At 40.1% G+C, this 17,280-nt stretch overlaps 1 protein-coding gene across 1 annotated transcript; it reads left to right on the forward strand.

The window, feature by feature from the left end:
- Positions 1-11,258: 11,258 nt before the first annotated feature.
- lrrc3 (leucine rich repeat containing 3) lies at positions 11,259-14,220 on the forward strand. The gene is made up of 2 exons (XM_020099654.2): positions 11,259-11,746; positions 13,032-14,220. Exon 2 carries the CDS (start codon positions 13,363-13,365, stop codon positions 14,161-14,163), a length of 801 nt encoding a protein of 266 aa, XP_019955213.1. The 5' UTR covers positions 11,259-11,746; positions 13,032-13,362; the 3' UTR covers positions 14,164-14,220.
- Positions 14,221-17,280: the final 3,060 nt, after the last annotated feature.

Genomic DNA, 17,280 nt, shown 5'->3' on the forward strand with positions numbered 1-17,280 from the left:
CAACAATCATCTGCAACATCCCTGCAACAACACTATATCCGGCTCAGTGAGGGGTTGATTCGGCCACGTGGAGACATATAATGCTCATGTTCAGGTTCATCATTTTAATTTGTGTTATTACTTGAGAAGGTTCATGTGCTCTAACATTCAGAAAACACTTTCCTGATTCTGTCCATTGATGCAGCTCCTCTTTTCTCCTTTTTCTGAGACACCTTTATGCTCTGATTGGGGAACTGTGCCCCTCTGTTATGACTGGTCAACAGCTTCCAATGTCAGCCTCCTTTCATGGCTTTGTTAGGGGGCGTTTCAGAGTAGCAGCTAAGTTTGCATTATGCAGATGTGGAGTATGTGACATCATGATGCCGCGGAAGTATCAGCTGGACAACTGCGTTTCAGGAGCTGAAGGTGGAGGAACTCCCTTAATTGTTGACTTTGGGTTTTTTACATTGCAGACATTTTACATTCACTTGAGAAAGGAAAAATGTAAAAGTATATTATGTATATAATATCTCCCCTTTAAGTTATGTTCATGCATATCTTCCAAGGATGTGCTAATCTTTGTTGCCATTTTATTCCCCAGGTGTAACTGTAAAGTCCCATGTAACAGAATCCTCAGAAATGACCACATTCCCAAAGCAAAGTGGAGCCGAGGTTAAAAGGCCTGATGGATCTAACGCTTGCAGTGACTCACATCTAAATGAGTCGCTTCTGTTATCTGGACGTAGCTGCCCACAGGAGACGTCTTCAGCCTCAGGCATGTTGCAAATTAACATTGTTCCTCCTCGGGGGCGACGAGAGGTCACCTTATATACAGCACAGCCATCAGTCTCCACCAAATCTTTCGTGGCTGCCCAGTTTCAAGCAGCCTGAGATTGCTCTCCCCAAGTCCCAGATTGATTTAGTAGCACATTCACCATGTCTAAAGAAGGAGAGATTATCCCTGTGCGAAACAATTGACAACCTTGGCAGCAGAAAGGGTACTCAAATTATTGGAAAACTTCAAAACTCTTTTGTGATTTTGCAACATTCATTAACTTCATCATTACTCCTAAGTTATTTCGAGGAAGAGATGGTCTCATATATGGGAACGTTCTCTGTGAGTTGGCCATATCATCGCACTTACAGTAAGAAATAGGTTCCATAAATATAAGAAATATTAAATCATCAATTATTGCATTAAATATCAGTCTATTCCATTATATCTTTCTTTTCAAGCATGTCTTGTAAGTTTGTTTTTTGTGTCTTTTTATAAATTTTGAGTGAAGATACATTAAACATATGTATAACTACAAATGTCAGAAATGACTCGTTTGTACTGTGGTCCTTTATTTCAAAACAACAGACTGTGGCCCCTGAGGATAAGGATAATGTGATACAGACAGAACCTGGTGTCTGATATCTCTCAAGCAGAATTGGCTTGCTAACATTGTTAGTGTTTCTTTATTTTGCTCTGAAGTATCTTTTAAAATAAATATCTTGTTTATGTACAGATAGAAGTTGTCCCTTCTCTGTCTCATGGGGACGTTTTACGACTTCAAACCAATAACACAAAATGATCTGCAGTTTTGTGGGTGCTGTTGGTGGAGTACATCATCTCCTGTTGACTCTTGTTTCATAAGATTACTTGGATTTAAAAGAAAATTATTAAGATTTACATTTCTTCTGTCACATAATTTAAATTAAGTTGTATTTTTATTGATCTACTGAGATATATGTTCGAATTATAACTACTTTTTGTATTTTGTCAGTGTCCTATAGCTGCATCCCAGTGGCTAAGAATGAACTCTGTCTCCAAATGTGAATAACAGAGACTCATCATGGAGAGTAATTTGAGTTTCTAATTTATTCTGTAATTAACAGCTGATGTGACACAATCTGCTTTGCTCTGTTGTGTTATGTCCCCTGCATCTGGCGCTCAGTGAGGGGAAACACACTCCTTTTGTGGGGGTTTTGCAGCTTGGTGAGATCAGATGATTTGTTTGGATGCAACGAAAACCATCAGCGGTCTGAGGCAGATTTTGTAGAAGACAAATTTAGTGAATCACCGCTGACAGGCTATTGAAGAACACTCGAAACCTCTGTCTACTTACACCAAAGCAGAAATAAACATGACAAATCCTATAGTTAATTCCACATGTTGTTGATACAGTTTTTCTAATACACCAGAAATGGTTCATTATAAGCAGTTGATTACTATAACTAAATTGCATAGTCCCAGAACTTGAGGGAAATGTAACGGTGGTTTTAAATATAAGGGCGATATCACACACTCTCTCTCTCTGTGTCTTGGGCTGACTAGCACACACACACTGAGACACACACACACTGAGACACACACAGACTCAGCTGACGTCTCTGACTGGATACAGTTTAAACATGTTTTAAATGACACCACAATATCAACACTAATCAACACATAATGATCAATACTTTTCTTAAATGAGTCAAATATTTCTTTATAGCTGAGTGCATATTCATTCATAGCTCGTCTCTCCCGCTGACATGCACACACGGACACGTGCAGACACACATAAACCGGACACGTGTTAACTCAGACTGCGTGGGGTGCGCCTGGTTTGAGCTGGTAAAACTGTAAAAAAGGACATTTTTTTGGTCCAAACATGTATGAAAACACCCAGAATGAACACTGTTAGTGGTTTACCTGATCACTATATCCGAATTATGACCCATTTGTCTGAAAAGCACTTGTCTGCTATGGCTTGTATCGAGGTTAATGAAAACACTGAGAGTGAAACAGTGAAGTGCTGATCCATAAAACCGAAACAATGAGCTGATAGACCTTAAAATGCTTTGTAGAACTCGGGAGAACTTCAGAGTTGGAGGATAATTCTTTATTAGTGTGTTACTACAACCAACCCCTTTTGCATAAAGGTTGGCATGTGATACATGGTTAATTTAAAGATACTGATTATAGCTGCTTGAAGGTTCTCCAATCATGGTCTCAAGTACCTTTCACCTGGATCACTTCAACAGAAGGTTCACATAAAAGCTCATTTCCCATGGACAGCAGCTATGAACGTTTGTGTGATGTTTAAACACTAATGCTTACATCATTGACATCCTTGTGAGAACTTGAACATGATTACCAATTTCGAATGGCTTTTTTATTCGAAATCAATGCTCCCATCTCGCTATGCCTTTGTCACTGGACAGAGGAAGTCAACGTGCATCCGCTGCAGTGCATAATGAGAGCGGGTCCAGTCCGCTGTCTGTATTCAGAAGATCTCCGGGTCAAACTGCAGAGTGAATCCTCTCTCGAGAGAGAGAGAATTTCTTACATTTCATATTTTTCTCCAGCATTTGCCTTTTGAACCTTTGAAAGAGACGCAGCACTGTAAGTCGTCTTAGAGCAAATTGCATGGCATGCTGGGTAGGAAATGAATCCACCCATGGGTTTAGATTAATTCTTAGCAGAAGTTGAGGTTTTATGTTTAATAAAGCTGATGTAAGGAAGGCAGTTAGGTAATTTACCTATTGAATCATTCATGGTCGTATGTGGGGCTCTGGGGCTACATAGGTCTGTCTGTCTCCAGTTTTTTGCTGTGTATATACAAAATGATCATGCTGAGCCTCCACTTCATTCAATTATATGATTAAATATAATTATATATCAATAATTAATTAATTGTTGATATAATAATATACATTAAAATGTTCATGTCAAAGGTAGATTGTAATGAGGCCCATTTGGGTGCTCCCCCTCATTGCTTAGCTTATACGGTAGAGTTTATCAAACACGAGAACCACTATTCTGTGTTCAAGGCACTAAATTAACCTTGACATTGAGTAATTTCGATTAGCAACACTTTGAGCCCACACAAATGGAGCTGCTCATATTAGCGGGACTGGGTTTCTTGATGTCTGTCTATTTTCTCTAACACAGCCTTGTTTTAGTTCCTGTCTATATGTGGACATGCTATCCGTCTTAAAGTTAAATAAATAGTTCACCAAAATATGAAAATTCCCTCATTTTCTACTCACAAATGTGCTCTGCAGGGGTGGGTGAAGTGTTTGGGTCTACAGAACACTTTTCGAGTCTCAGGGGTAAACAGCACTGCAGCCAAATCCAATACAATTCAAGTAACTGGGACAGATTCTTCAAACGTAAAAGAACAAGAGAAAAAACATAAAATGCCTCCATACTGCTCCTGTGGTGACATCCAAGTGTCTGTAAGCAAGGAACAGTCTCATTTATTATATGTTTTTAGTCTAAACGTCCTCTACCAGAAGTAGCAATGGTTGCAACTTCTAAAAAAAGGACAGTTTTACAGTTTCACTGGTGGTTTGCAGAAGATCTTTAACTGCCACCTGCAAAAAGAGAAGACCAGTTGTATTTTCAGATCTATTTTAATGACTTAAAAAAGTCTCACTGAAAAGAGACAATGAGGAAACTTAATTTTCCAATGAGCCTCACTGGGCATAATATACAGTATATTCTGGGTCTTTCTCAAACATACTTTCTACTTTCAAATACATATATTTTCATCCACTTTATAGTATGTGAGTGTAACGTTATAAATGTGTGAGTGACAGTACATGTATGGATGTATGTGAAAGGATAATGACATTATGTCCTGTACAGCTCCGCATAAAATACAGTTTTTGTTAATAATTAATTAATTGTTGGTTTTTAAAACAATTGTTGTAACCAAAATGTAATGTTTTCTAGTCATTTAATTGTTGTCCTGACAGTTTTTGTTCTCACTGTAATGGGTGCCAAACACTGTGTGTGCCAAAAACACTGACTGCATAAAACAAATCTTTTCATGTTCATCATTGGCTGTGGCTGAGGGGTAGAGCGATCGTCCTCCAACCAGAAGGCCGGCAGCTCAATCCCAGTCTTCCCCATCTGCATGCTGAAGTGTCCTTGGGAAAGATACTGAGCCCTGAATTGTCCCTCATAGACAAAAAAGTGCTGCCAATAGATGCACTGTATGAATGTGTGTGTGAATGGGTGAATGGCAAACTGTATTGTAAGCGCTTCACACACACATTCATTGAGTTATCATCAAGACTAGAAAACACAATAAATAAAACATTTACAATTACCATGTGATTGGATTGAAAGCTAAAATATCATGAACCCACAACGAATACATTTGTTTGAAGATTTTAAAACAAATAGGAATGATTCATACTGAAAATGTAAGAATTTTTTCATGTCTCAGTGTGTTCCATTGGGCCATTTGTTGATTTTCTACTTTTTAGTAATTCAAATGCTTTTTGCCTATTTGGCATCTACTATGATCTGCTCTGTATTGTATGTTAGCTAAGGGGCTAAGCCATCACTACCATTATTGACCACACTACTGAGGCATATGAGAATGAGCTGATAAGCATTTCTTTGAGGTTGAGGTTTCTTCAAATTAAAAAAAACTTGTACTGGACATCCATCTACATTCTTGCATTGCAAAGTTTTGAAGTTGAAATGAAGGTGATATTTGCAGGTATAGAGGTTTTGGAAACTGCAGCTTGAAGCTTCCATCTTGACTCAACACAGTTTGTTTTACCCCACCACAGAGTGGAGCAGTTGTCTAAAAATCTCCGCAGGACAGAATCGACTAGGGGGACTATTTTCACCAGTTAATAAACCATGACTGTAAATACAAACTCTGTAAATATATTATATAAAAGGTAGCCTATCTTTTTTCCATCGCAAGAAAAGACCACACGTTCATCTCCATCTGAGGTTAATGTTAATACATATAAACTAATAATAATAAAAAATAATATACTATGCATTCCTAATTACTATGATGGACTGAAAACTCATCCATTAAAGGATGGGCTCACATTTTTTCAAGTCTGTCTTGAAATGGTAAGTCCTTGATACCAGGTCCTCCTGTTCATACTGAAACTTTCTTAATATGTCCAATAAAAGTGATGTGGAGCTCATATATATATATATATATATACACACACATTTGTGTTTTTAACAAAGTGTGGATGACGCTGCGACAGTGAGTATACACAACGTGATGAATCAAACTGCTGCCACTCATCAGCATCCTGACCCACTTCAAGAGAGATGAATTTACTTTGTCAAAGGAAAATACCAAAGTGATGCACATGACTAAGCAAGTAGGCGACTGGAGGTGGAGGCAGCTGAGGTGAGTAATTTGTCAGTAATTCCAACACAGTGGAGATTCATTACGGGGGCAGGTAGCTGGGTAGAGGCCTCCTGGACCTTCTCCACACACACACTGTCAGTGTCACAACTGGGGGGGGGGATCTCCTTGAGTTGGATGAATGTGTTTTGTGTTTGGAGCTGCTATTAGTCCTCGCTGGGGCAAAGCACTGACGAGTCAAATTAGTCCTAAACTCTGTTTTATAGAAATAGATGGCGATCATTAGAAACATGTAGGGTGTTAATTGTGGGATGAATGTGGAAAGATGCCATCTTATTCCCAGTGTACCCAACCCACCAATCAGCTTCATACACTCAAAACAGTATTTGGGACAAAACTTGTTGCAGGAACAAAAACTTGGTCTGACATAGAGGAAATTCTTCTGATGTAGCCACGGCTCCACTGGGCAGCATGTACCAGGATGTTATTTCTACTGCTCTGGCAACAGCTGCGCTCCAAATTCCTGACCTTGGCTTTCTTTTATCGAACTGTCACAGTCCTCCCATTTTCTGACTCTGTGTTTGATTCTGTGTGTGTGTTTTGGCAGAGTGAAACCTCCAGCGTTCCCCATTATGACTCTTATGAGGTGCGACAAAGTATGAAATTACGTGTGAATGTCTGGCTGCGTTTGTGTGAGATATATCTTAAGATTGAATTCCTCCTCCATGCAGCTGCTTGTGTTCTCAGGTCACACTCGTGTATTCAATATCCTTGAGCCTATTTGTTCTAATTTAGCATATTAATGGCTGCTGATGCCGCCCTATGTTGGGACCAAGTGAATGATGGATCAGTGACTATTGTGTGGTGGATAAAGGTGGTAACAGTAGAGTGATGCTGCGTGTCAGTCAGAGGCAGCAAACACAGCGTCGATAGTGATTTAGTCAGAACTCTGAATTGCTCTTTGTGCCTCCCTCCCAAAATGATGAGTCCCTGTTTGGCTTGCCACCAGTGTGTGGGTGTTGTTATTGGTCCAGCCTGCACCCTGAGCCATTTAAGAGTTCACTAACTCTGCAGAATCTTTATTGATGGACCATATACAGTTTAATGGCTTTTATTCTCTTTTAGTTTGTTTAGTTTTGTTGCGATGCATCTGTGGTTAAATCCTAATGGGCACTAAAAGTTTCACAGCCGCCCCAGTGCTGGACTGTACCTGAGTGGGGAGCCTGTGGATTGTGTTTAAGGCAGCCAATTTAACATCGCCTGAACATCACAATAACCTGCGGAAACGTAATTACACAAGCAACACATTGCATTTGCCTCACTGCATGACAGGCAGGACTTACCTCTGCTGTATAGAGCAGATAGGTGACTTTGAAAATTCACATGCTCTTATCTAAACACTCACTCAGACAATATAATCACCACTAGAAAAAAAAAGACCAGGAGGAAGGTTGCATCTTCCTACAGCCAAGCCATATCTGCTGCATTGTCAGTTAGATGTCCAGCATGTGGCTACTAATCCCAGAAATGTCCTTGAACTACACCAGTGGTTGACAACTGGCTGTCAATAATATCCGTCCCACCAAATCATTTTGATGATTCGATATATGATTTTTCATTTCACCATATCGGACACAGACATGGTTGTCTGAAATATATGGCTTTTATTTTGAAAAATTCTGAGCTTGGGTCTGAAGATTGTGTCGATTCCTCTGAAATAACCAGCGTGCAATGGATGAAAAATTTGTTATGTTGGTCAATAAAACTCATAGATAAACCACACACATGAACAGAGACAAATGTTTTTTACTCAAAACATTCATAGTAAATTTCTGTGCAAACGCGAAAGCTCCATTGCAGATAAACCAGGCATGATAAATTACGCAAGTTTTCTAACTTCACTCTGCACCATAGACTCTAAAAAAAAACAATGTCCAGCACATAAACAATAAAGTAGACAGCATATTGTAGAACTGTCTGAGGAGAACTCACCAATGACAAGGAATCATTCTGAGCTGTGACAGCCTATTCCAAACAGACATCTTTAGAACAGACACGTTTTAGAAAAACACACTGACCTTTTTAACAGAGATTAAATCATACAAAATCATTTGTCACTGTTCACATGTGTGGTTTATCTATGAGTATTTAATTATCTAGATAGTTTAGATATGGATGCAGCAACCTCTTGTGTAGTTCTATATATCTTTTCACCCTCAATATCAGATTGTGGTTTGAACACCTACTGTCGGTGCCATTTGTAAACTGCTTTTCATTATCTGCCTACATGAGCGAGTTGACGGGTCTTTCTGACACAAACTCTTACCTCCTTACATATCATGGAACAATAAATGATAGACTAATGGGGAATGCAAACTGCAGAGCAATGTCCCTGGAATTATTATGTTCATCAAAAATGAGGCTGAAAACATTCATTCTCTGAAGGCCTATTCACTTTGTACTGGTATGATTTTTAAAGAGTTTCCAATATAATCTAATTCAATATTCTAAAAAAATGTTTTCTTTACACAAAAGACCTCATTTATATTGAAAGTTTAAAGTCTTTGAAGGCTGGAATGTTCAACCTAGTATATTGTGATTGAGATTCTTTATTTTTTCATCACTTCATTATATCTGCATTACATACATACATAAGCACAAATGGAGTGACACTTTTGAGCTAGTTCAGGCAAACAACTTAAGCTGCACTTCTCAAGTCATGTGATGCGCCTTATTTTCCACAACCCCTTTGTCCTACACACCCTCCCAATTTAGGATGCAAAGATTTTCCATCTCTTTCTTTGCTTGTCAATGCCTCTGCTGCCCTGCGTCAGTATGGCTGCCTGTTGATTCAGCCCCTCCACCACCCCAGCACCCACCTGTGGGCTCTGACAAGAGGCTCAGAGATATCTCATCACTTCCCATTACATTAATCAAATCAGGGGAAGTGATGGGGTCAAAGCTTGGTTGCCAAACTCTAACTATGACCATACAGGATGGCAGAGTCTGTATCCAGGATGTTTTGGCTTAATTTCTGGATAGTGAGAGGAAGCAGAGATGTGTCATCCATCTTTATTTACAGTCTATGGTAACAAGATCTGTATGAGCATTGGCCCCTTAAACAAAACAGTAAACTTGTATTACATATAATAAGAAGAAATGACAAACATCGCTGTGAATTTGTTACTTCAACCTTCTCCTTAGCAGTGTCATCCACTCATCTGAAACACTGCTGCTGAGGATCTCATTACTCTGACCAGGCCATTTGCCACAGAGTAAATGGAATGTGGTGAGATCATTATACGGTACACATATGAATGTGTATGTGTGTGTGTGTGTGTGTGTATAAATATATGTATGGGTGTGTGTATAAAGAGGATGACGATGCCTCCACATGGCATGAGGGGTCATGGGAATGGTGGGATTTGAAAATGATGTGAATCATATGCTGTGGCCTATAACACATGATCAAAACAACAAATGAGTTCAGAGACTATGTATATGTGTATATATATATATAGAGAGAGAGAGAGATTAAATATCTCATGAACCCATTCAAACTAATTATGTGCATTACTTGTGGCCCAGGAAGGTGCAGTGTTGAATTCGGGGCGATTTAGACACACAATATGTTCAATTTTAATAACCTTTGAAACCTGTGAAGGTGCATATTTCTGTCATGGCAACAACATTTTTAGTTTTGTAACTTCACTCTTCCCCATAGACTGTTCTGTGTCCAGCACACAAACAATAAAAGTCACAGTATATAGTAGAACTGTTTGAGGAGGACTCACTAATGAAAGGAATAATTCTGAAGTGACTCTGGAGCACTCAGGACAAGAGGACATCCCATTATAAAAACATGTACTGCACTAGACTAATACTATATTATTTGACATCACCTTTGAGCAGTTCAGTACTTTGGTACCACATTGGCACAATCTTTTTTGCCTTTAGCTGAGTGTGGGTTTTGACGAGGGACTTGTCCCATAAAAAACTCTTCGGTTGCTCAAATGACACCTGGAACACTGGGACCATCTGACCTACATTTACATCACATGGGGAGAGCGCAAATGGAATTGAATGGGTCGGTTACACTCACTTTTCTAAACCTACATTTGCAGATTTTTTTTTTGTTCCGTTCCTCGCCAAGGTTACCTGGGAAATTGACAAGACACTGTTTTTTTATAGCCTGCGGTAACCTGCCCATCCATCCTGAGTTCAACTAATGAAATAAAACAAAACAATTGAAAAATAGCAACACTGAATGCGCCATTGAATGTGCGGTCATGTACAGTCTGTTCAGGTCATATGGGATGTGACCTTATTTACCATATTGATGCAAACAACATTCATTGTTGTCTGCAACAGCAGGGACAATGTGCTTGTTTCTACAAAAAGTACAACTATACATAAAATAAACATCAGGATATTATGTTTAATGAATACCTCTTGTTATTAGGTTGCTGAGTGTGACCATAGATTATGTATGCAGACATACATAGAGCATTAAGTGGCTTTGAATAGTTGCAGAACAAGCAACTTAGCCTACTCTCCATGCAGTTTGTGTGTGTGGGATCAGCAGAGTACAATGTAGCTGACATCTTGATCCACTGCTGTGCAACCTAAATCCCCGACATCCTGGTTAGTGTGGTATGGCACTTAGGCCAATTATAATAATCAATACACCTTTGTTCAGTAGGGCAGCAAGCAGCATCTTTCACACTTGAGAATAAATTCCAAATATATCATTTTCTTTGGTTGATTATAACTAATTATATAATTCCAGGATTCAAGGAACGTTCAAACATTTGATTAAATAAGAGTCTTTACAGAAAGAGTGCAATCAATAGCATAACCACTGTAAGGCTGCTAGGATTTATAATACAAATAATAATAACAACATCAATAATAATAATGATAATGGCAGCCAAGTGAAAAGTTATGAAGCGACTCAGTACCTTGTCCTGTGTTTCATCTCATACAGCGTCTAGAGGCAATTTTCAGATTCACCATTCTTAATGATGTAGATAATTGTCTTAGAGGAGAGAGGAGGGCAGCTGACAGAGAGACATGTAGAAAGACAGAGAGACAGATAGTAAGACACACAGGCAGACAGGTAGGCAGGCAGAGCGACAGACAGTCAGGCAGACAGACAGACAGAGCGACAGACAGACAGTCAGACAGACAGAGTCCACAGTCTGATCCATACGCGCACGGGACTCCTTCTGGCACCATGCGCGATTTGAAGGGGGGCGGGGGGCGCGCCTGTGACGCGTGGGACCGGTGCTGCACCTCGAGCCCCCCCCCCTCTCCTGAACACTACCACCGTCCTCAACAAGTGCAGCTGCTGCTGTCACACAGACATCTGAAGACAAACATCCGGAGACATGAGTCTGTCCACTAACTTCCCCGCGTGCTGCTTCGGAACTTTGCCGCGTCCTCGTCATTCATCCACGGAGCGGCGCGTGGCCGCGTGGAGACAGATCACCGCTGCCGGCAGAGAACCTGCTCCTTTGTCTTCTTGTCTGTCTACAGGAGCTTTCAGCGACCTCAGTCCTAACATGTGAAGTGCTCTTCTATTGCTGCAACACTTCACTGTCAGTCCCACTGGCTGGAAAAGAAGAGTCATTTTATCAGGATAAAACTCTTTACTGGTAAGTACACTTTTACAAAATACTACGCTACTATGTGTATTTATCAAGTTTTAAACCTATTGTATTTATTGTATCCATGCACTATTTAACCACACAACCACTACATAGCCTATGATGAAATTTGCAGTATGACCAAATGCCAAATAATGATTCTTATTCTGCACTTTATATGCATCATTAGTCTTATTACATGCAGGCTCATTTAGATCCACTCAGTATCAGGCTACTTAATGGTGCATAAGCATTTACTTTCTTACATTACATGTGAAGCTGTGATAGGTTTAGGATTTAATCTCCAATGTTCTCTTTATACCTGATGGACACATCTGGTGCAGTTGCAATTTAATTTGATTATTAAAGATCAGATCACTATCAAATGTGTTGGAGCTCATGCTACAGAATGTGAGGCTTAATATATACTATTTAATGATGTAGCCGTGTTATAAGATCACTGCAGGGTGCACTACAGCCACACTTGTGTACGTGCTTGTGTGTGGGGGGGGTGCTGGTGCCCCACATCCTGTTCACACCTCCTGCTGAGCTTGGACAGATCACAACCTAAGGGGCTTATTTAAGGTGTGTGTGTGTGTGGCCTTGAGCCATGAAGTCCTTGCCAAAGACAGAGTTAAAAAAAAGAGAGAGAGAATAAAACTGAGGGAAAGACAGTGGCTCCGTGGGGTAGATGACCGCGGGCACAGCGAGGGGTTGCTTGTGTGATCAGTTTTAGCCCACCAGAGGGTGCACAGTAGTAAAGTGATGATCCTCCTGCATGACACACACACACACACACACACAGTCATAGAGCCCACAGCCAGCTATTATCATGTGCGCATGAATGATACACACACAAGTCCTTGGAAACAAAGGAGCTGTGCAAAGAATTCGATTTTTAAAAAATCATCGCTGTTGGAGGAAAACGTGATTTGTCATTTGTCCAGCCATGAAATTGTATAATTATTGACATAATGTCATGAATGTTTGTTGTGGTAACTAAAACAAAATTAGGCTTTTCCAGCATGCTCATGAGTGTGCCCTGTATGGGATCTGCTAAAGCCAAATTGGTTTTTCTCAGTAATCATATTATACATTATGGGAATAACATTCAGGCTAGTAAGACCACATTGGCAACAAAGAGGCACAAAGCAGCCGAGATGCCCTCTCCTGTCATTTGTCACTGTGTGATTGAGCTTGATTGTATTTTATTGCCAGCTATTACTGCCTGCTCTCTGCTTTCAATAACTATTTACCAGTTCAAGAATAACACTATTTTCTTTGATTCTTTCAGTTGCCAACAGAACATGGTGATTCTGGTGTTGCTCGACCAGCTCTGGGCTCTTTGAAGATCTCTGTGATATTACCGTTCCCTGCTGTCGCTGGAACATGCTCGATATTTGGATGAGCTCGTTACAAATCTTTTTCAAAAGAACACATGAAACTCTTTCGAATCAATTTTGAAGGATTATCCTGTGATGAGCCCACATGTTTCTGAGGATAAGCTGATAATTTTGTCTTTTTCAGAGGTAATGACCGTGCAGTTATCACCATTTTACGCAGAGAAACAGGTGAGAGTATGATCGCTCCGGCCTGACAGGCCCCGTGGGAGGTCACTGCTGAATATGCAAGACTTAGCAGGGCCTGATATGCCCAGGAAATATCCGATCTTTGATGGCTTTGCCCTTGTATGGGGCTTGCTCCTTGGATTAGTCATCCCAAGTGCACCGGTGCTGGCTTGCCCTACAAGTTGTCACTGTATAGAGAAAGGTGGCATGATGGTTGTCCAGTGTGTGTCTCGCAACTTGGAGAAGATCCCAACAGATCTTCCTAGTGACACTGTTGTCCTGCATTTGGCATCCAACCACATCACACACATCCCCAACCACGCCTTCAGAGAACTGCGCTACCTTCAGGAGGTGGACCTGTCTAACAATGGAATTGAAACCTTGGACGTTGGAGCATTTCAAGGCGTTTCTGACAGCCTCCTCGTGCTGGACCTGTCAAACAATCGCATCCAGAGTGTCCCGAAAGAGGCATTTGCCCGTCTCCGAGCGAAAATCAGCCTCTCAAACAACCCGTGGCACTGTGAGTGTACGCTGCAGGAGGTGCTGAGGGAGCTGCGGCTTGACCCCGAGACAGTGAACGAGGTGATCTGCCACACAGCGGTACAAGAGGAGTATGCGGGTAAGCCGGTGATCCAGGTGCTGGACTCAGGTATCAACTTCTGCAACTTTCACCACAAGACAACCGACGTGGCCATGTTCGTCACCATGTTCGGATGGTTCACCATGGTGATCGCGTATGTCATTTACTATGTGAGACACAATCAAGAGGATGCTAGACGGCACCTGGAGTACCTCAAGTCACTGCCCAGCAGCTCTCAGATCAGCAAGGACTTCGACACCATCAGCACTGTTCTTTAGCAGGAGGCGGGGCGAGTGTGTGTCTGTAAATATGTGAGTAAATATGTGAGTAAATGTGTGAGGTCATGTACAAAAATGACTGAACAGCTGTTGCAAACAGAAAATCACAAACGTTTTTTTAGAAGATTATTTTAAGGGTCTCACTGAAAATAAACATTTGTGCACCAACACACTAATGAAATGAGTTTGTTCTACTTAAAGTTAACATGTTATCTACCTACTAATTCCTCAAATGTCTCTCTTTCTTTCAGTCTACCATGTGAACCATCTTATCTTCACACGTTTGTTCTTAGTTTCCTTAGTCCAAGCAAAGTATGCATTCAATATTACAAACATTGAATAAACAGGTGACCAGCACTTTGTAGTGGTCAGTGGTGGTGGGGCAGTGTACCTTCAGTCTGTATTTGAACATGTCGTCTTCTACTTTCTAAGATAAACTATAGAGGTCCCTAACTGCGTCACACCACTGCTCAAAATCACTGCCAGATCATTTTGATTATTTTTACATCACCATATCAGACTGACACAGAGTGTTGCAGATGCTGATCTTTGTCATGGCAACAACATCCATAGAATCACTTCCTCTTTAGAAAGTCTTCTAAATGAATCTTTGTTTTATTGCTGCAATGCTTTATATCTAGCTGATTTACACAGCTTTAATTTTGAAAAGTTTGGGTCAGAACATTGTGGTGATTCCTCAACAAACCTCTGAAATAGCCAACATGCAATGTCTGAAAAAATAACACCAGTTAAGTTATTCTAACATATATACAAGTCACACATATGGACAGTTTTAAGCAAAGTCTCCAATTTTTTGAAAATCTTCACTGCAGATAAATCAGGTAGGATGAATGCAAGGTTTTCAAACTTCGCTCAGCAACACAGACTGTTCATCCAGCACACAAACAATACAAAGTGACAGTAGACTCTCTAATAACAAGGAATAATTCATTGAATATGAGTAAATCTGTCTGTACAGGCAGATCAGGCAGCAGTGTCAACATTGATAGCACAAAATAAGCAAAATGCTCATAAAAGTCACATTTCCATGAGGGATGATAGATCTACAGTGGAGAGATAAATGTGCCCACTCTGGTGTCGATCCGTTAGGGATTGAATTTGGACTAAGACGAATGAGGAGGACGGCTGTGTCTCCCAGCTACTTTGTATTGATTGATTTATGTACTTAATGTCTCACAGTCATGGTGAAGGCTATTTTACAAGACACAGGGGTTCACTTTAGGTGTGCAGACACATGCATAAACCATGGGAATAAAACTGGTGGTCCAGGTAATTAGGTTACACTACAGTTACTCAATGTGCAACCGCAGCATCATGACATGTTCAAGATTTGAATACTTCAGCCCCTCCTCGCCAAGGTTATGTAAGGAAAGAATGTAATCATGTTTACCTTGTCAGACGTAATGTTCCAGCATTCAGGAGTTAATTTCTCAGAGAGTGACTGAAGCCTTGTCTACACTACTGCAGGTATTTTTTTCTCCCAGTTTTGAAAAGCATCTCTGACCACAGGACCATCAAATATCAAATAACGAGGAAATGGCAATAAAGTCTGAGCAACGATCCATCAAACACCAGAGAAGAACATTGTGAGCATGCTGAAAATATCAGCATGTGTGACTGGGATCTAATTTCTGCAACACAATATGAATGAGAGACTCAATGGCCAATATGTCATTGCAGTGATTAAATGACAATATCAGTGCCCTAGATAGAAGAAGAGTTTGCAACTGCAGTCTCTTGTGAATTTCTTTGTGATTTAGGGAACAGCTGTGGAAACATCTGTAAAGTTATATCAAAATTACATTATAAGTAATGTAAATATATTTTTTTGTTTTATTTAGTTCTGCAAGCGAAAAAAAACCCACTTCTGGGCGAGGTTAAACAAATCATAATTAGAAAGAATCAGTGTATCAGCCATGTGAATGAATTTATTAATGTTGAATGTCAACATGCAGTTGTTTCAAACACCCAATTTCTGTTACTGGTGAACAAACGGCAGCAAATTAACTCGCCACAGCCATCACGCCTGTTGATCTGATTGTAGCATAGAACTGTAGGTTTGGGCACAAACCCAGTGGATTTTTTATAGCCTGCAGGTTACTTTGTTGGTCAGGAAGTGACTGTGTCCAAGTGCCTACTCTGGGAATTCTACACCATACACTGTGCATGAAGTTGGGCAACTCTTGAGTCTTCTCCCCCCTCGCCATTGTAGAACTCAGATTCAGATGCAATCTACTGTAGGCTGAGCCACTTTCTGTGTAAGGCCAGGAACCTGAGTCATAAAGGTGTCGCAGCCCAATTATCCAGATGGGTGGATCTTTCCAAAAGAAAAGGGCAGGAAGGTGTACTAGACAATGATAGCAAACCTTTTCAAAATTTTAACTTTATATGCTTTTTTGTGATTGAAAACTGGCTGTACCTTTCCTTATGTGGTGATTCCTACTCATCCAATAGATCAAACAGGTTAAAATAACCTAGGTTCAGAGACTTGCTCTTAATTAAGCATTTCTGCTTTGTTATCCGACAAAGTCATGTTTTTATGGAGTACCACTGTAGGGGTTCTTTGTTACAGAGGTGTCTGTGTGTGTGTAGTTTTGACCCGTCATATAACAATGTCTTTGCTGGCCCACATGTACACAACTTTTACATCCTGGAGATGTGCACATGTCATCTGTGTCGTTGTGTAAAATACTGTACGTCTTTAGAGTCAAAGTGTTTGGATGTCTAAAAGAACTTGTAATTGTCTTTTCTTCATCTTAGAGAACAACTGGTGTGTGAGCTCTGCGATAGAAATGAAAGGGCTCCAATAATTTTGTGATAATAATGTGATTATCAAATCTATTTTCTATCTGTTTAAAGAGTCACTGTGTGTTTGTTTCAGTGTCTGGATTTCAACACCTTACCAGCATTTGAAAATAAATTAAACAAATCTTTTATCTGAGAAAAATCTGTCTTTTCCATTTTTAATTTTGGGTCAGATCATCTTCTGAAGAAATCCAACTTTCATCAAGACCTCAGTGTTCTCATTTAATTAATTGACACTCCTTGGATTCAATTTAGCAGCAGAAGAGAGAGTGTATCAATGACATTTTGTAA

Source organism: Paralichthys olivaceus, chromosome 10 (genome assembly GCF_024713975.1).
Source record: "Paralichthys olivaceus isolate ysfri-2021 chromosome 10, ASM2471397v2, whole genome shotgun sequence".
In the NCBI taxonomy this organism is placed as follows: Eukaryota; Metazoa; Chordata; class Actinopteri; order Pleuronectiformes; family Paralichthyidae; genus Paralichthys; species Paralichthys olivaceus.

What these genes read in the sequence shown, in the direction of transcription:
- lrrc3 (XM_020099654.2), top strand. Translation starts at nt 13,363, where the DNA reads ATGCAAGACTTAGCAGGGCCTGATATGCCCAGGAAATATCCGATCTTT.